The sequence below is a fragment of the Podarcis raffonei genome, chromosome 3, assembly GCF_027172205.1.
Source record: "Podarcis raffonei isolate rPodRaf1 chromosome 3, rPodRaf1.pri, whole genome shotgun sequence".
Taxonomy (NCBI): domain Eukaryota; kingdom Metazoa; phylum Chordata; class Lepidosauria; order Squamata; family Lacertidae; genus Podarcis; species Podarcis raffonei.
In genome coordinates, this window is record NC_070604.1 from 16468304 (window position 1) to 16496007 (window position 27704).

The following is a 27704-nucleotide window of genomic DNA, read 5'->3' on the forward strand; positions in this document are numbered from 1 at the left end:
CTGCAATAAAAACACTTATTGGGGTATCTTGGATCTTGGTCTTTCTTGAATGACGTATGCTCCTATTTTATATTTCCATTCCCAGAAAACAAGGTCTATACCCTCCAGCAAGCACTGGAAATATTATTTCTGCATGTAGGTCTCAGTATACCACTGATTAATAACACTGTACTATGTAGATATAAATATAATCTAACAGAACACACCAGTCACCACCAGTGAACCGAACATGAAAAAAAATTACTGCTCTGTTCAACCCAGATTAATGTCCCAGAAGTCTGATTACTAATTCACCCCCAAGACACATGAATTGTCCCCAGGACAGCTCACCCAAAGTTATGTTCAACAGATAAGCCTATGTAAGCAGTACCTCTATCCTTGCTGCATGCTCCGATGAATGTGCTTGCATCGCACAACCTGCTTAGGCATTCCCCACAACCTTTCCTTCCTCGCCAGCACTCAATGCCCATGTTTAGAGCTTATTCTTTTTTTACTACACACAAATCATCTCAACAGTAGCTACACTAGTGGCCACAGTCATCAAAATGCATCACCGAATCCCATTGCACAAATGGAGCAGCTATGAAGGCGCACAGCCTGAGAGTGCCGTTAGGCAGCAATGCACAAATGTATGAAGGGAGCACCTGTTGCCATGGTACCTCACTAGATTAGTTTCTCAGGCAGCTTCGGTAATAAATTGATTTGGAGGGTGCGTGAGTTCTCTCCCTAAAACACTTCAACGTTTCAAAAATGTGTTACAGGTTCAGCAGTGGGGGAAGAGTTTAAAAGATTATAGCACAAATACATTACGCTGAAAACTTGCTCAATATTCCCACCCATGAACACTGCATACTACAAATGAATTTTTCACTGCACCAGTTTAACTCTTCGGAAGCTACAGAACCAGGCTCTGAACATTACTGTATATCCCTTACCCATCTCTGGCACGCAGTGAGAGGCAAGAAGGCTTTATGTTTGCTCCCTCTACTTGCTTACGTTTGCAAGCTGCTTGCTTCCCTGGACATATTTATAATCTAATTGTTTCCAATGGTGTTGCCTCTCAAAAACAAACGGCAGAATAAGATTGCTGCTACTGGGTTAGCAATCTTGGAGGTCCACTCCACTTTGCCATGAGGAGGAGTTGTGGTAGACCATGTGGCCACCCACTCTCCTCCGGGGGCAGAGGATGAAGTCCCGCATTGCCCAGGAGATCCCGGCCATGTCATCGCCCAGTCGACCAATCCGGTGGCCAGGGCAATTTAAGCTTTGGCGCGAGCTCGAGGAACCCCTCTTTGGCTCGACCCTGACGGGAACATCTGGGGGAGCTTGAGTCGGTCTGCATCGATGGGGTTCCCCTTTCTGGAGGTTTACCCTTACCAGATTTCCTGCACATCGGGCAGGAGTCAGATATAGTCGGGTTCATTCAATGCCTAAGTCAATAACGCTCAGAGTCTGTAATCAATAAAGTTGTGGCCAAAATTTGCCCAATAACATTAACATACTATCTGTGTCCTGGTGTCTTCTTTACAAGGGGGTGGTTGCGGGGTCTAGACACGCAACTTATTCCACTCTTTTGAAATAAAAGCTGTCTGGCAAATAAGGCTCCTTCACCTGATCCTGACCAGTTTCTAAGGCTAGGGAGCAGCTACTATTAACAGTCTTCCTGGTGCATACTGCTCACGTCATACCTAAACATTGGCCATGCTGGCTAGGTTGGTGGTCATTGGGAGTCCTACAACATATGGAGGGCACCAAGGCTGGGGGGAGGCTGCCATATACACTCCTAAATAGAAATTGATATTGATCAGCCTCTAGATGCTGCTGAATCCAGCCCATTCCTTTCTGCCCTTGCACTATGAGAAAACCTGTGACCTGAAGGAGAGAGGATTAATAAACATTAAACTGGGGAATGGAACACTGAACTATCTTTGGGCAGCAGCTCACCCAAAACCAGTCTGGGGATTTTGACTCCTCCCTTTCTGCTCATTGACACTGAAGAGACTTATAGGAAGGGACAAATGCAGCACACAGCTCACTGATGGATCAGCCAATGGCTAACATTCAGGAAAGTGAGATGGATGAAAGGAGAACAGCTACAATGACTTAATAGGACCTGGGTTGTGAGGTGGTGGGGACGTATCAAAGAGGATAGAGGCTTGTATCTGTATTTCATTACTTTATAGAAGCCACCTTGGGATAGAAATACAACGATCACTTAGCTGATGAAGAGATGCATCCACCTCTGTGGTTATTTATTACAAATATCATTCTGCCTGGGTCCAAAATGCAGCTTCTTTGTGTATGTGCATGTGGAGAAGATGCTTATACAAGTCTTTCTCATCTGCTGCTGACATGCAGCTGTTTCAAAGACAGAGGAATTGTTTGCAGAGGGATCCCTCACCTGGCACTGAAATACAACTGCATCTTAGGCCACACAGCAGATTTATCAGGCATTTTAGTGCACTTAAGGCACTAAGCTAGGGACTTGCATACAATCAGAAGGACGGTTTATTTGAATGTGAAATCTTAGCATAGATCAGGCTTTCAGACAACCGCAAATCTATCACCATATCCCAAACATGCTTGAGCAAAACTGCAAAGTGGCCAAGCTGAACCAAACATTCTGCTACCCGAGATGTCTTTATCCTCTTTACTCCATGGTCTTTTTGCTACATTTATTTTTGTTGCGATACCGTGACATTTGCAAAAAGCAGATGTGAAATGAAAAGGGGACAAAAATTGGGCAACAAAACCAAAATATATCGTTCAGAAAAACATCCATTATTCAGTCAATAAATAATTTTGAATGAGCCTGGGTTGTTTTCCTTATCAAGAATACAGTATTGCGAATCAGATGGGCTGGGCAGTGTAAATCTAGATTTAAATCCCCTTTCCATATGTGGAATTAATATTTAATATTAAAGTCCCAGATTTGTGTGAACAAATTTGGCATTAATGGCAGGGGGAGTGGAGGGTGGGTGTGGAGACTGAATCACGGCAGATCTACCATGGCCAAACTCCCTTTTCCATTTCCTGAGGGGATTGTGCTCTCTGCAATGCATCATCAAAGCAATCCCTCTGCCACATTTCTTCAAACCCAAATTCTCACCTCTTTCCTGACTTCTTCTTCATCCTCCAGAGTCAGCGCTGCCAACTGATTTGCTCTCTGCTCCATTAAATTCACATATCTGATAGGGTTGGATAATGCCTCAATAACATCTGGAAATGAAACAGGAATTTAGAATCAAACTTTGATTTGGTTTCAAAGGGCTATATTTATCTATCTGTTTTACAGGTATGAAACAATCATTTAACAATCCTAAGGTTGTTCTTTTAATTTCTAGTAAGAAATCAACATAGACTAGAATCATTCAAGTTTTCCTTGAAGAAAAACAACAGCTGGCTGTATTTTATTATCTTCCCCCACACTGGCAGGGCAAATCTATACAATGAGACTGACTCTCAAGTAAGTGTGCATACCCTTGCAGCCTAAATTCACAAGTGACACATGGTAGACTAAAATATATCCATAGCACTGATGATGAGAGATGGAGTGCTATTAATATTATATAGCCTCTTTAAAGATGGAGAATTAAGGCCCAGAGAACACAACTTGGAAAGAACTCTTCCAGATTCTCCATTTGCTCTGGGATTGGGACTCAGATCTGCCCAGTCTGATCGTCATCAACTGTCTGTTTTAAAATAGACTACATCAGTAGTCTAAAAAGAAAAGGCAGCACTATGGAACTAAAGAACACTGTGTGGAATCATTGACAATTACAGCGGTAACTGCACATCATGTTGGATGATGGACAGCAACTTCTTAGAACACACATTACAACTTCTTGATAGCTAAAAGGTAAAGGTAAAGGGACGCCTGACAGTTAAGTCCAGTCGCGAACAACTGGAGTTGCGGCACTCATCTCTCTTTACTGGCTGTGAGAGCCAACGTTTGTCCACAGACAGTTTGTCCAGGTCATGTGGCCAGCATTGCAAAACCAGAGCAGCGCACGGAAATGCCGTTTACCTTCCCTCCAGAGTGGTACCTATTTATCTACTTGCACTTTGACATGTTTTCGAACTGCTAGGTTGGCAGGAGCTGGGACTGAGCAACGGGAGCTCACCCCATCGCAGGGATTCAAACCGCCGACCTTCCAATTGGCAAACCCTAGGCTCAGTGGTTTAGACCACAGCACCACCCGCGTCTTGATAGCTTGATGTTAATACAGCTTGTTACTGCTGATCACTGTATGAACTTTATATAATTTCAAAAACACACAAACAAAATGTTCAATTTGATGCCTACAGATTTTATAGTTACCTGCATAAGTATCAGGTACGTAATCTTTAACCTCTATGTATACAAATATGGCTGGCAGTGTCAAGGGCTGATTCCTTTCATTCCTCAGGCAGATATAGTGATAACCTAGAAAAGGAAGCAGGACAAGGTCAACAGAATTTTTATAACTGACCACTGCAGTGTAATAGGCATCAAGGTGACGCATGAGGTGCTGGAAATGAGCCAAGTTCCCTAAACATAGCATCCCACTCCTTAGCAATTTCCCTGACATGCTTCATTATCACAGATGCTCCAACTGTGGAAGGCAGGGAGTGCTTGTAATATTCGACGCAGAACTTCCACTCTTAAGCAATGTATGTAGAAACAGGTATGGCCTCCACTGCAAACAACAGTTGTAAAGGAAAAAAATTATGGCAAACGTTTACTGTTGGAATGACTGAAACACAAGGGAGCACACATCTGGGACTCTCGGAAAATAGTCTGCTTCCTTAGGGACCAGTTTTGGAGCTTCCCTTGGGATCTATGTTTATGCGATAGAATACTAAAGACAGTGTTAGTGCCTTGGCTATACCTGCTTGCAGGTTTTCAGTATGCTAAAAATAAAGAAGCATTATTTTTGTGTCACGGAAGAAGAGTATATGGGATTCTTGGAGGGAAGTCATTTCAGTTTCTCTGCTATAATCCTGATTATATTTTAACAGCACTATTGGTCTATTACAAGTCATTTAGTAAGAACTAGGCATGGTCGAGAGCCCCTAATCTCTCCCTTCTTAAATTGGGGGCATAAGCAAGACTAGCAGCAGGAATGGACGAGGTGTTTGAAACAGAGGGTTCCCTCCCTTTCCCTTCTTTTACCCAAGTCATGTTGGTTTGCAGATTGTTGAGAAGCAAAACGATGCGACATTATCAGCCCTGGAGATAAGTCACCCCCAATTAGCCCCTGGGTTTTGCTTTATTAGTGTGCTATCTGGGAGAAGGAGGGAAAGAGGGAGAGGCTCCCCTTTTCTAAACACTTTGTGTGTCCTTTCTGCTGGTCTCACCACAACTTGGAAAGGAAGGGCAGTGAAGCGGAGGCAGAATATGTTCTTGGGAGGGCTGGGAGGGACATCAGGGGGTGCTGGGAATCATATAATAAAAGTTCAGGGTTGGAAGGTGCCCCAAGAGTCATCTAGTCCAACATTTTGCAGCTTGTTAATACCTCCTCTCTTCTAAGGTAGACTGCAGTGAGCTTCCATGGTCCATTCCCAGAGCTGGTGATGCTTGCTGGCATCTTCAGTAAGAACAGTATATAGAGGAAGAGGGTAAAGGACAGGCAGGGAGATGGGCAAGGATGGAAAGTGAGCATTGAAAGGGGCTGGACTCGATGAGCAGATCTCCAATTCTTGATACTGTCAAAGCTGGGCTCTCAAGCTGAAATAAGCTTGAAAAAACCTGGCACACTAGAGTCCTCATAGTTCAGCTTTCAAGGTACGCAGAGCACCCGCCCACTTAGTTCATTTGGCTCATTCCCTCATTCAAAGGTGCAATTGGGTAGGTAGGTAGTTTGTTCTGGATGGGTTTACTCTATCTGAAGGAGCAGGTGTGTTGCTTGGGGGGTGCTCCTTGATCCAGTGCTGTCACTGGAGGCTCAAGAAGCACCACCACCAGCAGCACAAAAGGGCCTATCTCCTAACTATGTCTGTTCCTGAACTGATGCAGCCTAGCCACAGTGGTGGTCCACACTCTGGTAACCTCCCAATTAGACTACTGTACTGCACTCTGTATGGGGCCACCATTAGAGATGCTTCAGAAGCTTCAATCAATGCAGAATGCAGCTGCCAGAATGCTGAGCAGCATAGCTATCAGGAATCATTCAACACAAATTCTACAGGATTTGCACTGAGCTCAATTCACAGCATTAACGTTAAATTATAAACCTCCAAATGCATTGTGGCAGAAATATCTGAAGGAGCACTTCTCCCAGTATCATATCGCCACTGTATTAAGTTCTTGATGTCCTCCCACTCAGTAGAACCCCTAGCACAGTGGCACAAGATAGGGCCTTCACTGTAGTGGCACCCTATTCATAGAACCCCCTTCCCTGGGAGGTACAGCTGGGCCACTCTTTTCTGGCTTTCAGCGCTAGTTGAAACCATACCGATTCACTCAGGCAATTGGATGAACTGATTTGATTGTTGTTGTTGTTGTTTAGTTGTTTAGTCGTGTCCGACTCTTCGTGACCCCCTGGACCAGAGCACGCCAGGCACTCCTGTCTTCCACTGCCTCCCGCAGTTTGGTCAAACTCATGCCGGTAGCTTCAAGAACACTTTCCAACCATCTCATCCTCTGTCGTCCCCTTCTCCTTGTGCCCTCAATCTTTCCCAACATCAGGGTCTTTTCCAGGGAGTCTTCTCTTCTCATGAGGTGGCCAAAGTATTGGAGCCTCAGCTTCATGATCTGTCCTTCCAGTGAGTACTCAGAGCTGATTTCCTTAAGAATGGATAGGTTTGTTCTTCTTGCAGTCCATGGGACTCTCAAGAGTCTCCTCCAGCACCATAATTCAAAGATATTTGATAGTCAGCTTTAAACAGATTTATATCCTTCTGTGGTACTATTAATTTAGTTTTTGGTCTTGGTTTTGACTGTTAGCTTGATATTTTTGTTTGTTTGAATGTGTGGATATCTATGTTGTAAACTGTCCTGGAATCATAACTGGAGAAGAGTGGTTCAGAGATTAAACAATAAATAAAGTGAAAAAGAAGCCCAGATTGCCCTACCTGGTCGAATTGCTGATACCGGCAATATCCGATGACCAATGAATTTCCCTCCTTCTTCATAGGCTGCTATCCTCAGACATGCCAGGGAAGGCAGAACAACCTAAATAATTATATTTTGGGGGAAAGTATTTAATGTTTTCTGGCACACCTTATGCACAAAGCAGGAATACTGAGACATGCTGTTCAGCAAGTTAACATTGGTAGGAATCTTACATTGTTCACAGTGCTGCAACAGTTCATTCCTGGGTGAATACGCAGCTGATTACACATGATAGTTGAAATAGCATGATCCGCAGATCTCAACTCACTTCTTAAATATCAGAAAGAGCTGATGACCAGGACATTGCTACCTGTCACACACTCTTGCCATCACCATATATTTATCTTTCTCCAAGTCTCTTAGCAACAGATGTGATGTCATAGTAGTCCTCCTAATTAGGCAAGCACACATATCACAGTCCATCTGGCTATGCTTTGATCAAGCTGCCCCTTTTCCAGAATTTCAGCCTCAATTGATGACACACAGGATCTTGGAAACCCTACAGCTGACTGCTTCTAGATACTGTAGAACTGGAGATAGGTAGAGGGTAGAATCCATTGATTCCAAATTCTGGGTTCCATAAGCACCCTCCCCCTGTCATATACCAATACACTACAGAAGTACCGGTATGTGCCCTAGATTTTCATATGACACATTTGGTTGGGGGAGTCTGACCAATTTTGAGGAGCAGGTGGGCAATGGGATAGTTCTCACAACTGGACTGTTTGCTTTATTTTACACAGCTGCAAGAGGATCTCGCTTTTCAGGTCAAATTTCAACACTTGTTTGCTTTGACAATCTACCATAAACTTATATGGTATTAGATTAAGCATGTTGTTTGCTAAGGGTTTTCATTCTTCCTCCATAATCCCTTTTATTATTAGAAAAAAAATAGATGTGACAAGTTTTTCTTTCCCTATGTAGCACCTAAAAATAAACTCATTATATATTGTCTCTCCAGAATTACTTCTAGGATTTCTGGGGAATGGGGCAGGACATATTTGCCTTCTCAGAGGGCACTTTCTCCATGTCTATTACCCAATGTGATGGCTAAGGCAGAGCTTTCCAAACTTTTCATGTTGGTGACACACTTTTTAGACCTGCATCATTTTGCGACATAGTATTTCAGTTTTACCAGCAACCCGGAGGTTAAACTAACCCCTTTCCAACCCTGGGAGGAGTGCAGGGAGCATTAACATGACAAACCTACACACTGCAGCTGACACACTAATATGTCGCGACACACAGTTTGGAAAGCTCTGGGCTATTGCAATGAGCTGTGATCCAAGCCATTGCTACTTCATCTCAGCCAGCTCATTCACTGGGCTGTAGGCAACCTCAACCTCTGCACCCCATCCAGTCTGCAATATGAGGATGGTTATACATGCCTGCTTAGCAGGGATGCTGTAAGGATGACTATATATATATATATATATATATATATATATATATATATACACACATACACACACACACACACACACACACACACACACACACATAGTGTTACCCGCATGCTGAGCCACTGAATGCTTATGACATCTTTTATTCTCCCCCAAGTATTCTTTAGGTGAAGCACTCCCAGCCTGCGTGGCTTTGACTTTCATGTAGGATGTTGCTTGCCCATGATGATCACAAGGGCATTGTCCTTGGAAGATGAGGAGCGAAGGAGGTATGGCAATCAGCACTGGAAACACTTGGTGGTGACTGTGGCATCTCACCATTTACACACAGGCAAACTAGGGCTCTTCCCCTGTGGATGATGGTGGAGTCTCCCCCTTGAGGAATAGGAGGTGATGGCAGAGCAGGCACTAGGGCTGGGCGTTACCTGGTTTTCAACATCATGATATATCATCATGATGTACTGATATATCGGGATGCGGGCGGCGCTGTGGGCTAAACCACAGAGCCTAGGACTTGCTGATCAGATTTGGCGGTTCGAATCCCCGCGACAGGGTGAGCTCCCGTTGCTCGGTCCCTGCTCCTGCCAACCTAGAAGTTTGAAAGCACGTCCAAAGTGCAAGTAGATAAATAGGTACCGCTCCAGCGGGAAAGTAAACGGCGTTTCCGTGCGCTGCTCTGGTTCACCAGAAGAGGCTTAGTCATGCTGGCTACATGACCCGGAAGCTGTACGCCGGCTCCCTCGGCCAATAAAGCGAGATGAGCACCGCAACCCCAGAGTCGGCCACGACTGGACCTAAGGGCCAGGGGTCCCTTTACTTTAATGATATATCACAATGTCCAAAACTGCCCAGCCCTACTCCAGACCACTCCTGCATGTACGAGCCAGAGCAAGCCCCCATATCACTCTGGTTCCCGCAAGCTGGAGCTCTATGGGAGCTTGATCAACTGACAGGTGGGCAGCCTGGCTCAACCCTCAGCGGAGCAGTTTAATCAAGTTGTTCCCCCTGCCTTTGGCTTGGGCAAGCCAGAGACGGGGGGTGGCGCTCCATTAAAGTTCTCTGCTGAGGCGTGGGCAGTTGTACATGAGCCAGAGGTCAGGGGGGACTCGATCAGCTGAGAAGCGGGCTTCCTTAAAATGCCCATCTCTCAGCTGATCAAGGCAATTTGAGCTGGTGATACATCATGGCTTCCCGGCCACTCCCAGTGCAAGCAGGCAGACAAGAGTGAGGTACGCTGTGCTGGCGGAGGCCAGGGAGCTGGGATCTACTGCCAGCTCAAAAAGTCTGAACCCGATATTGCGGTTTGAACGTCATATTGGTTTCAGACTGTGAATCATAATATTGTCCAGGTCTAGCAGGCACTGATTCAAATGGAACAGAACTGGGGCAAACAGGATTTCACCTGCCCCCCCTCAAATTAATTTTCTGAATTGAAGACCAGCAACCAATAATACTATAAAGCTTTTTTTCAGTAGAGGAAACAAGAACGACAAACGTACTTTCTTAAACACGATGGCCTCTTCTTCCCATACAGGATTCACTGCGTTGCCTTGAGATGGCTTGGTCTTGAGAGCTTTTCGCCTTGTGTCGACCGGCAGACCAAACATGTCCACTTCTACGTAGGTCCCGACTTTTTTGTCCGACAGCAACTGCCCAGAAATGATCTAGAAATGCAAGGTTTAGGCATTCAGTGGCAGTGTGGCAGATGGCCCAGTAGACTGGAATGTCTCTAAAAACTAAAGCCTCGATTGTGAATCTAATACAGCCAGACAGCGGGTGCTGGGGGACGGCTGATCCACACTTTGGTTTGCATGAAGATGCTGCTTATATTGAAGTGGCACCTAAGGCCACTGTGTTTCATAGGACTGTGGTAATGCCTCTTGGACTGCTGCAACAGCATTAGTCACGCCAGCCGTAAACTCATCACACCAGCGCTACCTGCAACATGGAGGTAGCGGTTTATACAATGGGCACCTTTACGCAATCCCAGCTGGGCTGTGAACATGCCTGGTGGCCCAGGTGCTCCTAAAGTTAAACACTTGGGGGCTGCTGGCATTATGAGCTAACAACAGAAAGCAATGCATTATAAGCCTGTATAAACCTCTGAAACTTGAGCTGCAGCTCAAGAACAAATCTGTTCAAACTGGACTGTGCATGCACAAATGTCACAATATTATCCTTTTTCTAAAGAGAGAGAGAGAGAGACTGACTTGTAATGGTACTTAGGGAGCGAGGCTGCAGCAGAATAGCAGACGGTTAATATGAGGGGAAGAGAATTGAAAACGTAAGATTTTCCTCACATTTTTCATAGTAAAAAGGAAAAACATCCCCACAACCAATCAACTCTAATTGAGAATAAGAAATAAACAATAAACTTTTTTTTTAAGTCTCCATGCTTTTATTTTTTTCTAAGTTGGTTTGGACTCCAAGGCCTTAATAATTATTATTTTTAATAATAATTAATAATAAAAAAATATAAAAAATATTATTTGAGTAAACTGAATACTTGTGCTGGTTTTTTAGTTAACACAGTTCTGTACCTTTTCTCTGTGATATAAATTATTTTCTACAAGATTATCTGGCAACAGGAGAAGTTAGAAGTTTTTTGTTATACTATTTTGCTTGTCAACTCAATATTGTATGTGTGTACTTCATAATAAAATGAAAGTTTTAGAGCTGAAAGGGACCACAAAGGACTTCTAGTTAAAGCCACTGCGATGCAGGAATCTTTTGTGGGTTTCGAACCCATGACCCCAAGATTAAGGGTTTCATGCTCTACAGGCTGAGCTCTTTAAACCAGCACAGAGTTTGGGCGTTGGCACAAAACCTGCTTAAAAGCAGAACACAAGCTGGATTTCGTGCCAAAATCCAAAATGGGGCTCCAATTTAGAAGTATTTGAAATTCTGCTAGCATATTCTGTAGAGGTAGCTGATAAACGGTATAAAACTGGAATGTGGGAGTATTTCATTCTGGACAAGGGCCAGAATTTGTGCTATATACATATCTCTGAAAAATTACTGCTTTCCTATTCTTCTGTGCTTGCAGTCCCAACACACATAAGTAAATTGAAGCCTGGCCAATTTGCTTCATTTATGCTAACCATTTTCTCAGTTTCATGGCCTCCACTCATACCATTTACTATAATCACAATACTAGCTTCGCTGGATAGGGAGACACAGTAGAGGATAAATGTTTCGAAAATGCTCCCATCACTTCAAATTACCAATTTGTAAAAGGGCACCATGATGGTTTCTCTGCAGATCGCAGCCCCTACAACTTAGGTTATGGCTTATTTGCGGCCATTCTGACAAGGGAGTTGGGTAGGTGGTGGGGAAATGGGGCTACATATATTCTGCTATGTGCACCCAGGACATTCTGCTATGTGCACCCAGTAAGACATTCTGGCCTTGTTGTGTTCGGTGAGTAGACTCAAGCCTTCTCAGCGCCTTCTCTGACATTGACCTTAGGTAAAGGTAAAGGGGTCAGGCTGGGTACCCCACCATTATTTTTTAGGGTAAATTTCCTTAGGAAGCCCCAAGAGTTTGGGCACCCTTTGACAGAAGAGCAGCTCAAGTGGACCATTATTATTGATATTATTATTGCAACCGCTAATGATAGCAGGACCTAAGTGGGCATAGATGCTACTTCATTTGTCATATCTTTCCCAGCAGGTAACATGTGTCTTAATGTGTCTTAATGCCATTATTCTCACATGTCAAACTATCAGATGAGTATTGTAATGAAGCTGTCACTTGGCTTTGCTCCCAATCAGCTCCCTTTTCCTCCCTGCTGGTTTCCTGTTTAACATGCATGGAAATGGGGAAACCCAGCCAGATGGGCGAGGTATAAATACATTAATCATCATCATCATTTTCCCTGGTCACTGACTCCAATAAATATTAAAAGAAAATATATTGCCTTCACAACTGATGCAGCACATATGCATTTCTTAACTTGGGAATTCGAACCCAAGTATGAATCATGGCACAAGAAGTCATTCTGGTGCTTAACATTCAACAGGCACACCATTGTGACAATTATTCCATTAGCGACTGCATACATACCTTCACGGACAAGGTGTTTGCTACTATTCCGTCTACAATACCTTCGCTAAACGGATCAAAGTGCTTGTCTGGTCTTCTCATAAATTCTGGTTTTAGTCTGTACCCACTTTTGCCATTATATTCATACATTCCCATATTTATTTGCATAGACAAATCTAAGCGACAAAAAAATAGAACGTTTCATGGGACAGGTCAAACACAGAAGTTTTGCTGTAGTTCTAGCACATTTACAAAAGAAGAATCCTGAAATTCCACTAGAGGTCTCCTTTCCCCTTTATATGGACATGATTACCATACTGAATTCTTTTTTATATATAAAAAACCTCATTCCACATATGCTGTTTTGTGCTTCTTTCATGGCCTGTTCACACAGTACTTTTAAAACTACACCGTGGTCATCTATAAATATTGGATATACAATGTGTAGACTGTTCTAACAATAGCAGCATCTAAAGGGCAACTACCACTGCAGACATTACTGTGACTACACTACTAATCTCCTGGTTTTACACCTTATATTGCCCATTGTGGAATGTGCCTGGCAATAGCCATAGCTGCCATGGCTTGCGTTGGTTGAAATGAGCTCTTTGGTCCTGTCCATTTTTGTCTACATTAGCAACTGAAAACTAGGAAAATGTTAAAGTCCCCGTTACCTTCAGCTTTGCTTGAAGCAAAACACAAACTACCTATTCAAGAAGCTGAAAAAGGAATTCCAAGCTACAACAATGATCATTCTTTTTATGGGAATTAATTTCCCAGCTTCTTCATAAATATCCATTGTACTGCTTGTCCTTGCTTCTGGTCCAACTGACATTTAGTTGTGGGGATACAGTTAATATCTGTTTTACTAGATAGTTGGCTGCTATGGTTAAGGAAAGGTTAATGTGAGTTGCTTGGGATGCAGTTGCAGCATCCACTAATTTATAATTACTGAACGGGCTGCCAAATGTCATCAAAATCAGCAGTCATTTTCACAGAGGAGTAAGGGTTTTCATTTGATGGTTGACCTCACATACTACAGACTTTTTTATAAAAAAAAATCTGGTTTCGCAACCATGCTCCATAATGACCGCAATGGAATCCTTTACAAAGCAACAGATATATTGCTGGATTGCATAAATGGATGAACATGTACATTACGCTGCTTGTGATTTTAGCATTGTGATTCAAGAAATAGAACCGCATGAACGATCACCCCCTCAAATCCATTTCTGAGTGTGCATATCCACAACGCTAATTCTATTTGCTTACTCAAATATTCCGCCATAATTGATATCCTTTCCCAGGACGTAGAGGGAATTCTAATTAGAGGGTTGTATACAACTAAATTCTATTCAAAGGAGACCCATTGAAATTAAAGAACTTAGGTGAGTCTGATTAACGTTGGATACAAACTAGTGTTTCTTAAAAGAGCAGTCCAATTAGACAAGTTCTTCAGAAACCAAACACAACAACTAAAGTAAGTGGTAGGGTGAATTGCTTACCTACAGTTTGGAAGTTAAGAGCAACCATTTGACAGCCGGCATTCCAGAAGAGCTGAGGCATATAGTTTGAGGAATCAACACGTGTTCCTTTTGGATAAATTCGGCTCAGCTGCATTTTGTTATACCTAAATTGTGAGTGGTTAAGATAAAATACAACCGGAAAAGCTAACCTGGCTTGAATAATTAAACACAAATACTGTACACCTCACCTACAATAACTGATAATCTGATTGATCTGGCAAATGATCCACTCCCAACAGACATGGCAATCAGCTTGTAGGTTGTAGGGCTATGCAAGCCCCTCTCCAATTTGGGCCCAAATTTGGCAATTTGGGTCAGGCCCCAGTTTGGGCTGGATCAATTTGTGCCTGGTCTGATATGATCTATATCACAGATCCGGACCGTGATCTGTAAATACAGATCTCCCCACTCACTTGCATTGGAAAACCAAAACCCATAAACTTCCCCCCACCCCCACATAGGTCCATGGTAGCCCCTCAAGAGAGGATTAACCCTGCAAAATTACAGATATTTCCTGGAATATTTGGACTAGCCAGATTTAAATTTTGGTGAGCTCTTTTTCTTTATCAAAAAAGAAAATAATTTTCAAAAATACTCTATAGTCAATTGAGTACTCAATTGTGTTAATTTCCACCTTGTCTCCACCAACACTGTGATTTGAGAGTGCTGAGTGAGATTCTAGCCCTGGAGCTCTCAATAAGCAAAGTCCAGCTCCCCTCCTCCCATCCTGCCATTTTCTTTATATGGTATTGTAATTAATAAATTGCAACATTTTAGTGACATGCTGTCCGGTTTTCTGAGGGCCTGTTTGGAACTATAGGTTTAAACAGACCACTCCGTGTCAATGGAATTCAATCTGTACAGATACTGAGCTTCACTGATTTCATCTGTATCTTCCCAATATTGACACTGATCATTCCGATTTGATTTGATCAGTGATTCAAGAGTACAACAGATTGGTTGCACAACCCTATGCAGCAGTGACACAAGTGTCAGCTCTGCTGCACCACATGCACTGCAACTGTACAAGCTGAATTGCATTGCAGTCCCCTAGGACTACATAGTGTTTAGCTATTAGAATCATAGAACTGCAGAGTTGGAAGGGACCATGGCAGTCATCCAGTCCAACCCTCTGCAATCCAGGAGTCTCTTGCCAGACATGGGGCTTGAACCCACAACCATGAGATTAAGAGCCTCATGCTCTACTGGCTGAGTTAGCCCAGTGAAGCAACATGCAAACACAGTTGCAGACATAAAAAGTGGCCCATGGTCAAATATCTATTGTACCATGCAGCAAGGAGAAAGCTATTCACACAGAGAACAATCTGGAGAAAATAAGATGGAATCAAGATGGCAAACATTCAACTTGAAGCTGAAGCCCCATTTATTTATATGGTCCACTTGTCTTATGGGTTCCACTTTCTAAAAGAATGGGAATTAATTTTGTGTGAAATTTATATTTTCATTTTCAATGACTGGCTGCTTAAAACTGGAGACCATGCTCCTTTGGCCCAAATCGACCCTTCACCAACCGCTTTGCTCAGTTGTGACCAAGTTGCTACATTATTTCCCCCCCCCCAATGAATGTCAAAGATACTCCACAAACTCGACGGGAGACTTCGTGAGCTGCTCGAGTGCTTTGGTTTCCACAAAGGAAGACATTTCAAAACTCTTGTTCCGTTCTGCAATATGATAAAGAAAATAAAGGTGAAGAGATGTAACTTTCATGCTACTGAATATATGTAAAATTTCATACCATAGCATCTAGAATCAACAAAGAGTGCTTCCAGCAACACGAGATCATTGCAGGATGAGAGAAAAATGGGTAATGAGGATAACTGATGCAAGTGCACAAATGCTTTCATTCATTTTAGTTTCAAAGTGTACTGTTTTTCTACTTGGTCATTTGTCATCCTTTGGGAGGATTCCACAACAAAAGAAATGCACACAGTCGCCTATGTCCCATTTTGCTATTGTTCTACGGCAGGGTTAGGGAATCAACCCTAACCACTGGCAATGCTGGCTGGGGCACGTTCCATTGTGCTAGTGTAAACCCTTGCACTGACATTACCAGGTCATGATATTTTGATGCCAGAAGTGGAGCATCATGTGGCGTTCGTGGCATGGAGTCAACACTTTGAAAAGCTTTGCTGCACCATTCAGACACTAATTCTTACTTCCATATATTCTGTTGGCCATTATACCCATTTTGCTGTAAAAGTAGCATTTGAACGCTGGCCAAATAGTTAAAAAAGTTCACTGATGTGAATAACACTCAGATTATTGACAGAAAAGACTTAACTCCTGATCCTCAAACCTATTAACTTAAAAACAAGTCATGCTGACTTCTACTGAAATTTCTCCCATGTGGATTTCTTTGGGATGTTAAGCTTTAGGCTGCAATCGTAACCCCATTATTTAGGCTTAAACCTAATGTTTTTATGGGGACTAAGGGATGGTTCAGTCACCAGTTTGGGGTGTAGACACTACTGTGAAATGAGGCTTCAGAAGCTTTCATTTCATTTATTTATTTATTTAAACTTGTATACTGCTTTGCCTTTTGGCAGGAAAAGGGACCTATGAATACATATGAATACATTCATGAATACATATGAAATACATTTGTGTTATTTTTATTGTTGTTAGCCGCTCTGAGCCCGGTTTCAGCTGGGGAGGGCGGGATATAAATTTTTTTTATTATTACAGTGGTACCTCTGGTTACGTACTTAATTCGTTCCTGAGGTCTGTTCTTAACCTGAAACTGTTCTTAACCTGAAGCACCACTTTAGCTAATGGGGCCTCCTGCTACCGCCGCACGATTTCTGTTCTCATCCTGAAGCAAAGTTCTTAACCCGAGGTACTATTTCTGGGTTAGCGGATTCTGTAACCTGAAGTGTTGGTAACTTGAAGCATATGTGACCCGAGGTACCACTGTATTATGATTTATTATTCAATAATTCAGAAAGTGAATAAAGTATAACTTTCTACGGCAGCTGGTATACACAGCATGCTACTGGAATATACTTTTGTCAGGGTATTATCACTACTGGGCAAAGGTAAAGGGACCCTTGACCATTAGGTCCAGTCATGACCAACTCTGGGGTTGCGGTGTAGCGAACCAGAGTAGTGCACGGAAAAGCTGTTTTCCTTCCCGCCAGAGCGGTACCTTTTTATCTACTTGCACTTTGACGTGCTTTCGAACTGCTAAGTTGGCAGGAGCAGGGACCGAGCAACGGGAGCTCACCCCGTCATGGGGATTCGAGCCACCGACCTTCTGATTGGCAAGTCCTAGGCTCCGTGGTTTAACCTTGGTGGCTTAGAGCAAATCTCTAGTGTGAGCAGTGGTAGAAAGCTGGGATTGGCATGGGAGGCACATAAACATCACACAGCCCAACGAAACCTTTGCAGACACATACTTACACTAGAGACTACCATACAATTGAATAATGTAAAATGTCCAGAGTACAAAGAGCTTCTTCAATAATTGCTATTTATGGCCAACAATTACCAGTTTGCGTTAAATATATTTCAGGAATGCAAGTAGTCTGAGACTGCTAAGCAGAGAAGCTGAACATAGATCTGCAACTTTTAACTGCTCTGCCCACAGTGCCTATGAAACATGTGTGCAACATTGAAATTCAAATGCTATAGACTTCCTTTCAAAGGGCCGCAGCAGAGGTCACCATTGCCTGTCAAACCCAAGCGAAACAGGACAGGCTCTCTTGAAGGGGGTTCTGCTCTACGTAAGGGAAAAGGCGTCAGCTTGTTTGCTCAAGATGTTGCAAAGTGCATTCCCAGCAAGGCCACTTCAGCAAAAAGCAGCAGGCAGTCTTGAATATGGACCATTAGTTTCTAACAAAGCAATTTACAACAGAGGGGAAAACAACAGTGAAATGTACACAAGAAGACGAGTTCTGCATTCCTGCGCTGTGTTATGCATGTGAATGAAAATTGCATTTACAAAGCAATAAAGACCGCGGGTGGGACTCATCTAAGGAGACCAGTCAGTGGAAGTCCTGTGCAAGGACTTCTGCTTGTACAATGGCACTCCCCCCTGTGAACCCCAGAGGGCAGATTGTTGCACCTGGCAGGTTGAAATGCTTGCACAAATGGAAAGTTTGTCATGGCATGACCTTGAATTCCACCCCCTGCTTCTAGCACAATTCTACGTTTAAAAACTTATGACAGAATCCAATAGCTGTTTCCCGGTTTTTAAGGGAAATTCCCTTATTCCGAATAGGATTCCTCGCAAGAAAAGGAAAGGAGGAGGAGGAGTTTGGATTTGATATCCCGCTTTATCACTACCCAAAGGAGTCTCAAAGCGGCTAACATTCTCCTTTCCCTTCCTCCCCCACAACAAACACTCTGTGAGGTGAGTGGGGCTGAGAGACTTCAGAGAAGTGTGACTAACCCAAGGTCACCCAGCAGCTGCATGTGGAGGAGCAGGGACGCAAACCCGGTTCACCAGATTGCAAGACTACCGCTCTTAACCACTACACCACACTGGCTCTCAAAGGTTGACAGCTATGGAATCCTATCATAGGTATACACTTTATTTCTCATTGATTGGAGAAGAAGAGTTAAGCACATATTTAAATCCTTCCTGTTTTGATCAATGGGGTTCGGAAGTGCTTAGCTTTGACTGATTGTACCATTAACTTTTTGCAATCAGATTGCTTCCAAATTAAGAGTACATAGGTATGAACCTTTTTTTTTTGTTTTTGAATTGTTCCATCTTACTAATAAATGTTATTGATTCAAATGTTAAAGCCAGCCTGATTCTCTACCAAGAAACCAAGTTGTGCTTCCTTCCATAAGCGGCTACCATTTTATTATCCTATTGCGTAAAAGCTTAGGTAACTGAGCACTTGTTTGGTTCACAGATTGTTAAGTCTCAAAACCATTGTTGGCTACATTGCCCTTGCAGAAATTAAACAGACTTTTCTAAATCTTTTAAAAATTCTGTGAAATTTAGGGCTGGGCAATACAGTGGAACCTCGGGTTACATACACTTCAGGTTACATACGCTTCAGGTTACAGACTCCGCTAACCCAGAAATAGTACCTCGGGTTAAGAACTTTGCTTCAGGATGAGAACAGAAATTGTGCTCCCGCGGCGCAGCGGCAGCAGGAGGCGCCATTAGCTAAAGTGGTGCTTCAGGTTAAGAAAAGTTTCAGGTTACGAATGGACCTCCGGAACAAATTAAGTACTTAACCCAAGGTACCATTGTACCTGGTTTTCAACATTGCAATATGTCACCAGCTAAACACTGCAATGGAGCAGTCATTGGTGATTGCATGGTTGAAGTGTGGAGATCAGGTGAAGGAGCAGTTATGAAGATTAAGAGGTATGTGCTATGTGCACTGCAGACTCTTGGAGGCAGGTGAGCCTTTGTGTTTGGAGGGCAAACTCCTTCCACTCCTCCTTAGACAGAGAGATGGAGAAGAAAGAAGCAGCTCAGTTGAAATTCTGGCTGCAGGTAGAGACGCCATGGTTACAGGAAGGCACCCAGGCTGGGAGTGAGACTGTTCTGTCATTGGAGGGGAAAGGGAGCTGAAAGGGAAGGCAGCCAGTCAGCTGCCAAGGGGGCTTACAATTTTACCACCCCCTGGAGCTTTGAAGGCTGTGCTTTGCAATACATTGCCAGCTCAATTATTCTGAAATGGTTCTTACGTGTGGTCTACAAACGGGTGCTGGACGATGTATCGGTACACCGCCCAGCCCTAGTGACATCTGATGAGAAATGTAGTTCTGTGGCACTTTCCATACTCACTTTTAGATGTTTCAAACGACTCAAACTTCACAGGCTGTATGTAGTTCACCAAGTTTGACATTTCCTCAGTGGCCATGGCCTCGCTACCAGCTGTCCCCTAGAACGGAGACAGACGAAAGTCAACATTTCTGTCAAAGCATCCACTGCCCCAAGTTAACTTCATAAAGACTACCAAGAGGTGCAACTACGGATAATCTTTTTAAGGGCCTCTGACATTATCCATTAATAGCCAATGGGTGGTGTTCAACTAAGGTTTCCACAGAGCAGACCCAAGTTAGTAGCCCTAGCTTGGTCATGTTCATGAATCTCAAGGGGTCTACCGATTAGCTGAACAACTCTCTATTTTTTCATTGGTAAAGTGATATGGAAGTCTGTTAAAGGGAGGGAAGGAGGTCGATGCTTTATTTAAGCAATGCTTTAAGTTATAAATTCTTTGATTTTTGATTCTGAACTGTAATGAAATATGGAAAACTTAATAAAAATTATATTAAAAAACAAAACAAAATCCAGGTGTACTGAATCTCTGTGGGAGCAAAATGAGCCACTGTTGTCTATCTCTACTACAAATTCCCAAACTACAACATTTGGTGCCATTAGAAGACTTTCTAACCTCGTAACATCTCTCAAGTTCGGATGATAAGGATATCCACGTAAACCAGCTATTTATTTTATGCTTACGGGCTTTACAGGCATAATTTGTCTCCCTAAGCAGCTCGCAGCAATTAAAATTCAACACATAGCTCTGCTGGGTTGTTGCAGAAAATAAGATTCATGTACTCAGGAGTACAAACGTAAAGGAAAGGCACCAACAAGGGAAATAGATTGGAGGGGAAAGACTCGGTCTGATAATGCCGGGACAAAGAAGCGAGGACCAATAATAGGCACCTGCGTCCATTTGGGGCCAGATGTACTTCTTGGTGCTGGTGTGCTTAGAATCATCATAAAGTTGGGAGGGACCCCAAGGGTCATCTAGTCCAACCCTCTGGAATTCAGCTAAAGCATCCAAGACAAATGACCATCCTGTTACGAAAAAGGAGCAATGCAGCTGAGTGCTCCAGATGGCTGGAAAGCCAAACAGGATGTTGATGTTTTGGGACTGTACCGTGGGAACAAAGGGACAGTCTATTCAGTGTACTGAGCACCGGATGTTAGCTCAGAGTGTCACATGATTTGTACTGGAAGTACATGGGAGGAGTTTTTTCTCTCTCTGCTGTTGGTGTTAAGAGAGTGCAGACACGTTTTCTCTGTACTGCTGGAAAGACAGGAATAAAGGCATGTAAATACATTTCTGTCTGTCTCTCTCCCCTCCCTGGGGATGAGAGGGGAGGAGTGGTGTGTTCTTCTCACGTTGAGGAGGATCGCCGATTGAGATCTCGCCTGATCTTGCCGGGAGTCGCAGACGGGGAGGTCAACAAGGATTCAAGCCGGGCACCTGGAGGGTGGCCAATTCCTCTGACTAAGGCTTGAAACCTCTGCTTAAAAACCTCCAAAGAAGGGGAGTCCACTGTGAGGATACCCAGAGCTTACAGGGTTAACAGCTCAAGGGAAATGACGTCCTGTCACTGGGGGAGTGTTCACATCTTTGTTATGTGAACGTTTTTTACTTTCTGTTTTGGCTGTGACAGGAGAGGCCTCATGTCTTCGCTCTCTCCTGGCTGATGTTGTTTTGCTGCTGTACAATAAAGCTTCGTAGAAAGAATAGGAAGCTGCTGCGTGAGAGTTTTACTGCATGGCTGAGATTCCTTCCACACAGGTGCACCGCTGCGCAAGATACTCTGTGGTAGCCGGGAGCAGCAGGTTGGCACAGTGGAAGTGGACTGGACGCCACAATAGTCCCGCTGTTCGCTGCCTTGATGGACTCTCATCGGAACATCCACAACCTCCCGAGGGAATCTGTTTCATTATCAAATAGCTCTTACTGTCAGAAAGTTCTTCCTGGGGTTTAGTCAGAATCTCCTTCATGGGATGGAAGAAGGAGCAGCTATGAAACAGCCTGTGGGCCTCTGGTCAGTAGCGGAATCCAGGCTAGCCTTTCCTTGCCACGGCTTATCACAACACAGCAAATGACAGTGTTTGTTAACTGCTTGTTTATTACTTTTCTTATTTGGGGGTAAATGGCTGTTGGAATTCTTTCTGGAAGGAAAGAAGGGGGAGCAAGGCCCCTGCAGCTATTTATTCTCTGGATGGTGGCAGAGGCAACACCTTCCTCTTCGGAAGGGAAGGGGTGAAATTTCCATGTGGATTTTTTTACTCCTGACAAGTGACAGAGGCAAACTGTCTGCAGATGGCTTTAAGCACCACGAAAATGCTATGAGGACAAAGGAATCTGAACTGCAGGTCCCCATACCAAATCATCAAACTTTTCCGGTTACTTTTGTTTCATGTGAGGTTTGTTTGATTGATTGATTTCGGATAACAGATACTCTTTCTTGCTTTAAACTATGGTTGTGCTGCAAAGGAGGCATTGTGTACTTTTTGCGTGAACATGGCAGTGGTGGAAGGCACCCCCAGTTTTGAGGGATTGTATTGAAAGGGAGCGGGCTAAAGCATTTGTGCATTTAGGCTGAAGGCAACAATGAAAAAAGCAACAAGACTGCCCTTATTCCCCATGAATAATAAAATGTTACATTTTTTATTTGCTCTCAGTGATGTCATCCAAATCTTTCTAGATGGCATAGAGAGTGTCATGATATTATCCTATTTGCTGCAAGATCCTGATTGGATAGGCTCTCTTAAGAAAGGACAAAGAAGAAGAAGAAGAGTTTGGATTTGATATCCCGCTTTATCACTACCCAAAGGAGTCTCAAAGCGGCTAACATTCTCCTTTCCCTTCCTCCCCCACAACAAACACTCTGTGAGGTGAGTGAGGCTGAGAGACTTCAGAGACATGTGACTAGCCCAAGGTCACCCAGCAGCTGCATGTGGAGGAGCAAAGACGCGAACCCGGTTCACCAGATTATGAGTCTACTGCTCTTCACCACTACACCAAGCAGCAGAGGCAGCAGAGAGAGAAAACAATGGCTGCAAAACACATAAACAGAGAAATATACAGAGGCTGGACAGGGAGATGTACTGTGCAATTTGGTCAGTATCATTTCTGCACCTGAACTGTGATACTCACATCTCAAAAGCCACATAATTTTAGCTCAAGGCCCCCCAAGACCTCAGCAGGAGAGAAAACTTTTGATGCAGACATGAACTTCAAAGCACGGAACCAGAGTGCAACCTAGGATCCCATATTCCTGAAATAAGGCCAGCTCTAAAACGTGGGTCTCTTCAGATAAGCTTGATAGTTCAGTGGCAAATATCTGGTTCTGTGGCAGCGTCTTGGCCCTCACTATCCACAAGATGGCACTGCAAGACTGTGTCATGTGGACAAACATGTAAACATGCTTTCAAAGTCACATCAGGACTTCAAAAATGATTCATCACTTACTTCATCCATTGATGATTTCTTGCAGTCATCATCGTCGTCGTCGTCATCGTCACTCTCGATCTCTGCTTCTCCTGCAACATTTTATTTGAAGAAAGGAAACTCAGTGTAGTCAACCGCCTCCCAATATTCACACCTTTAAGCTGCTGTTGTTACCAGAGTCACTAGCTTCATCCAAATGCAACCACAGTACCATAGGCTGAAGATGGTATCTTGGTCTAGTGTTTTGGCTTTCAAAGCATGCCTCTGTGGCCAAAAAAGCCATTATCCCTTCAACACATTAATGAACAATCAGTAACATCATTATGATATTTAGCCATACTTACAAATTACGGAGTGCCAAAACTCCCATTCCCCATTTTCAAGGTTAAACTTTGGTTACTTTTTGGTGGCTTTCAAGAAAGTAGCAGAAAGAAGAAATTCCAAAGAAATTTCCCTAGTAGGGTGGGTTTACTGTACTTTTGTAGACTGAAGTGGCAGAATTTTTGTTTCTTTTAATTTCCTTTAAAAAAGTAAAGCCTTGCTCAATGGCAAACCCCCTCTGAGTGTAATTGCCAGTGGGGATCAGATGGATAAGGATTCATTAAATGGGTGAAGAGAGGAGGGTCTGAATCAAATCCTCGCCTCCCACCTGCTTATAATAAAAAGGTAAAGGGACCCCTGACCATTCGGTCCAGTCGTGACCAACTCTGGGGTTGCGCGCTCATCTCGCTTTATTGGCCGAGGGAGCCGGCGTACAGCTTCTGGGTCATGTGGCCAGCATGACTAAGCCGCTTCTGGCGAACCAGAGCAGTACACGGAAATGCCATTTACCTTCCCACTGGAGTGGTACATATTTATCTACTTTTACTTTGATGTGCTTTCGAACTGCTAGGTTGGCAGGAGCAGGGACCGAGCAATGGGAGCTCACCCCTTCACAGGGATTCGAACTGCCGACCTTCTGATCAGCAAGTCCTAAGCTCTGTGGTTTAACCCACAGTGCCACCCGCGCCCCGCCGCTTATAATACTAGCTTGTTAAAAAAGCAGCAGCAGTCAATATGAGGGATGTGTCAAGTTCCTTTTTCCTTTGCCAGACTAGCACAGAAGAAGTCAGGTCATCAGCCTTGAAAGATTTTTTTTTTAAGTTTAAAAAAGATGGAGAGGGAGAAAAGGCCCAAAGGAAAACTCTAGGCCACTTCATCCTATAGATTACAACGAGCTCCTCCAAAGACAAATTCTGAGAAATTTCTCCTACCTTTTCCCATTTTAAAGACTTGAGTCTTATCCCTCCCTTCACTTCCTCAGTTCTTGAGGGCTTCATTTAGTGCTCAGGGGTGGGGCTATTGTTTTAGCAGTGAAACAGCACAGATAATGAGCTTTTGTGTAGAACCTGGAGAGTCATTCATTTCTGACTCTCAGCTAGGCCCCGATCTGGGCAAACTTGTGCTCTCTGCTCCTCCTGAATAGCCCCTTTTGTAGCTAAGCTGAGCAAAGCGGTGCAAAGTTTTAAGGAACTGTTCTTCAAGAGAAGAAAAAAGGACAAACACTTCTCAAAGTTCTGTTACTCAAGCAACATTGCTGAATGGATGTCATGTTGTCATCAGCTACTTATCCTTCTATGGAACAAAGGAGCTATTTCTTAGCTGAGATAAAGTAGGGACCAGAAGAAACGTACCAATCTCCCCACTGTGGAAGGACATGTGGATCCAGAATTGACCTCCACAGTCACTTATGGACTCATTGTTTTAATTGTGTTTATGGAAGACAATCTTACTTGGCTACGAGTGATCGCCAAAGAAGAAGAAGAGTTTGGATTTGATATCGCGCTTTATCACTACCGGAAGGAGTCTCAAAGCGGCTAACATTCTCCTTTCCCTTCCTCCCCCACAACGAACACTCTGTGAGGTGTGAGAGGCTGAGAGACTTCAGAGAAGCGTGACTAGCACAAGGTCACCCAGCAACCGCATGTGGAGGAGCGGAGACGCGAACCCGGTTCTCCAGATTACGAGACTACCACTCTTAACCACAACACCACACTGGCTCTCCAGAAGAAGAAGATAGCATGCAAATATTTTTGATAACATCATCTATCAATTAGCAGCCAATTTTGAAAGGACACTTTCTCCCCCAGCCACACTCTACTTCTGTGTGTGTGTGTGTGCAAGAATGTTGGAATTCTCTTGTTGAAGGGCTGTGCTATGTGTGAGAGAAAAGGAGTTATTAGTCCAAAGTCCTATATTATGATCTGAAATAATGAGGCTATCCTTCTTGGGGTATAGACGTGGAGAAATGAGGCCTTGCTCCAACAGACTTCAGGAATGGTGTCCTGGTGTTGATGCTAAAAGACAACACAAGCTTCTGAATGGATGCTAACAAGTGAAGAATGAAGAAAAAAATTGGTTATGGTTTGACATAAAAAGAAAGATGCTGCTGTCATGGAAACGGACTGCAGGGACTTGGACACAGTGGCAGAAAGCAGGCAAGAATCACGAGCTTTGCCTCACTTGGCACAAAGGTTGAGGTTGAGCAATATTGAAGTAGCAATAGTGAGGATTTGCCTGTATTGATTCCCTCCATTAGAGGTGCTCAGCTGGCCTGCTGTGTAATAATTCTGCCCCTGAGGCATATTCTGAATATCCTGAGGCATATTCAAAGTTTGTCAAGAGTTTCACTTGCAAGGATTTTTTTTAAAAAGTGTTTTAGAGTGACAACAAAGAGATCTCCTAATACATGCTGGTCCCCTTCGATTTTCTGTGTAACATGTGTAACATGTGCAATATGTAAATGATTAAATTTTGCATGTGAGCATTAGGAGTCAAGCCATAAATGGCACCTCCTTTATTAAGGTGGCCATTTGAAAAGGCCTTCGGATCCGTCCACCAGACCCCTTTCTGGAAAATAAAGTAGCTATCTACAATACAAAATCTGGGCATCCCTGTCCAACAAAGTGTACCATATGTTTTTTGAAGAAGTTGGGGATAGCTATGAGTATCAGAACCAGTGGCTTGCATTTGCGTTATGCAGAGGATATTTGTGTCTATGTGTGTTTAAAAGTGGTAGTAGTTTTGTAACATGTGCTCCCCCGCTTTTTAAAAACAATATATTGCAGGGAAAGTGTTTGTTTACCGGCTCCAGGAGAAGAGGGCTCAAACCCGCTGGAAGCATCGCTACACGCATTCGAAGCTTGTTCAGACAGTTTTTTCCTCCCACTACCATCCGCAGACTTCTGGGACTTCTTTTTATTCTTCACCAGAATTTTGTACATCAGGTCTGCCGGGCTTGGAAGAGGAACGCCACGTTCAAGCTGAGAAAGGAAAAGAAACTGGCAGTAAAGATGTGTCTTTTTGAAGCACGATTTCCACACGTCGGGAGACATTTGGGCACCTGAGGCCAACCACAAAATGGCGTTGCCCTCCCCAGGAAAGAAGAGGCGAGGGAAATCTACATTGTGAACAGGGGGTGGGGAGAAGGAAATCAAATCAACCTTACCCTATGGTTGAAGTGGGAATAAAAGGCTGCTATGGGGAGGGGGGGACAGACCCACTCTGAATCATGGCAGGTGGATGTAGAGCCCAGGAGACCCCAGAGGGCAGCCGCCACCATTTCCTGTCTCAGAGTGGGAAGAGATCAGCAGTGCCTCCTATCTGCCAAGAGGCCATAGCTGTCAATGTTTCCCATTTTTTAAGGGAAATTCTCTTATTCTGAATAGGATTCCTCGCAAGAAAAGGGAAAAGTTGACAGCTACGCAAGAGGCCACTGTGGAGGTGGCATGGGGGCGGGGCCTGCCAAGGAGGCAGAAGATGCAGCCACTGAAAAGCATGCCACAGCCATCACTGCCACTGCGGCAGCAGCCGTGGCCAATGCATTCCTTCGAGGCTGGATCGGCTGCCTGAGGCAGCAGCTGCACCTTGATGATATAATACTTTGCCCTTTGTAAGGCTTCACTCATATTTGTTTCGCAGGGGCCTTAAAGCACACCTTGTATCCATATGGCCCTGCTTCTTCCTTTTGCCAGAGGTCAGCAACCTTTTTCAGCCGTGGGCTGGTCCACCGTCCCTCAGACCATGTGCTGGGCTGGACTATATTTTTTTTTTGGGGGGGTGAACGAATTCCTATGCCCCACAAATAACCCAGAGATGCATTTTTTAAAAAAGCACACATTCTACTCATGTAAAAATCCTAGGCAGACCCCACAAATAACCCAGAGATGCATTTTAAACAAAAGGACACATTCTACTCATGTAAAAACATGCTGATTCCTGGACCGTCTGCGGGCCGGACTGAGAATGCAATTGGGCCACATCCAGCCCACGGGTCTGAGGTTGCCTAACTCTGGCCTAGACACACCCTCTTCGTCTGCCTGCGGCAAGGGACAGCTCTGCCAGTTGATTTGTCAATATGCCAACTTTTCGTTACGGCTGAGGAACGTTCATGTCCAACGTTTCTTGA

At 43.8% G+C, this 27704-nt stretch overlaps 1 protein-coding gene across 2 annotated transcripts in view; it reads right to left on the reverse strand.

The window, feature by feature from the left end:
- The window catches only part of PLCB1 (phospholipase C beta 1), a 458785-nt gene that overhangs the window by 79795 nt on the left and 351286 nt on the right, over positions 1–27704 (reverse strand). For both annotated transcript variants that reach the window (XM_053380655.1, XM_053380656.1), the window contains exons 14-23: positions 26382–26559; positions 23279–23349; positions 19843–19939; positions 15667–15751; positions 14049–14173; positions 12565–12719; positions 9999–10163; positions 7057–7156; positions 4322–4426; positions 3110–3219 (exon numbers count right to left, since the gene is read on the reverse strand). In XM_053380655.1, coding sequence (XP_053236630.1) covers positions 3110–3219; positions 4322–4426; positions 7057–7156; positions 9999–10163; positions 12565–12719; positions 14049–14173; positions 15667–15751; positions 19843–19939; positions 23279–23349; positions 26382–26559 — 1191 coding nt within the window. The remainder of the gene's footprint in view (positions 1–3109; positions 3220–4321; positions 4427–7056; positions 7157–9998; positions 10164–12564; positions 12720–14048; positions 14174–15666; positions 15752–19842; positions 19940–23278; positions 23350–26381; positions 26560–27704) is intronic.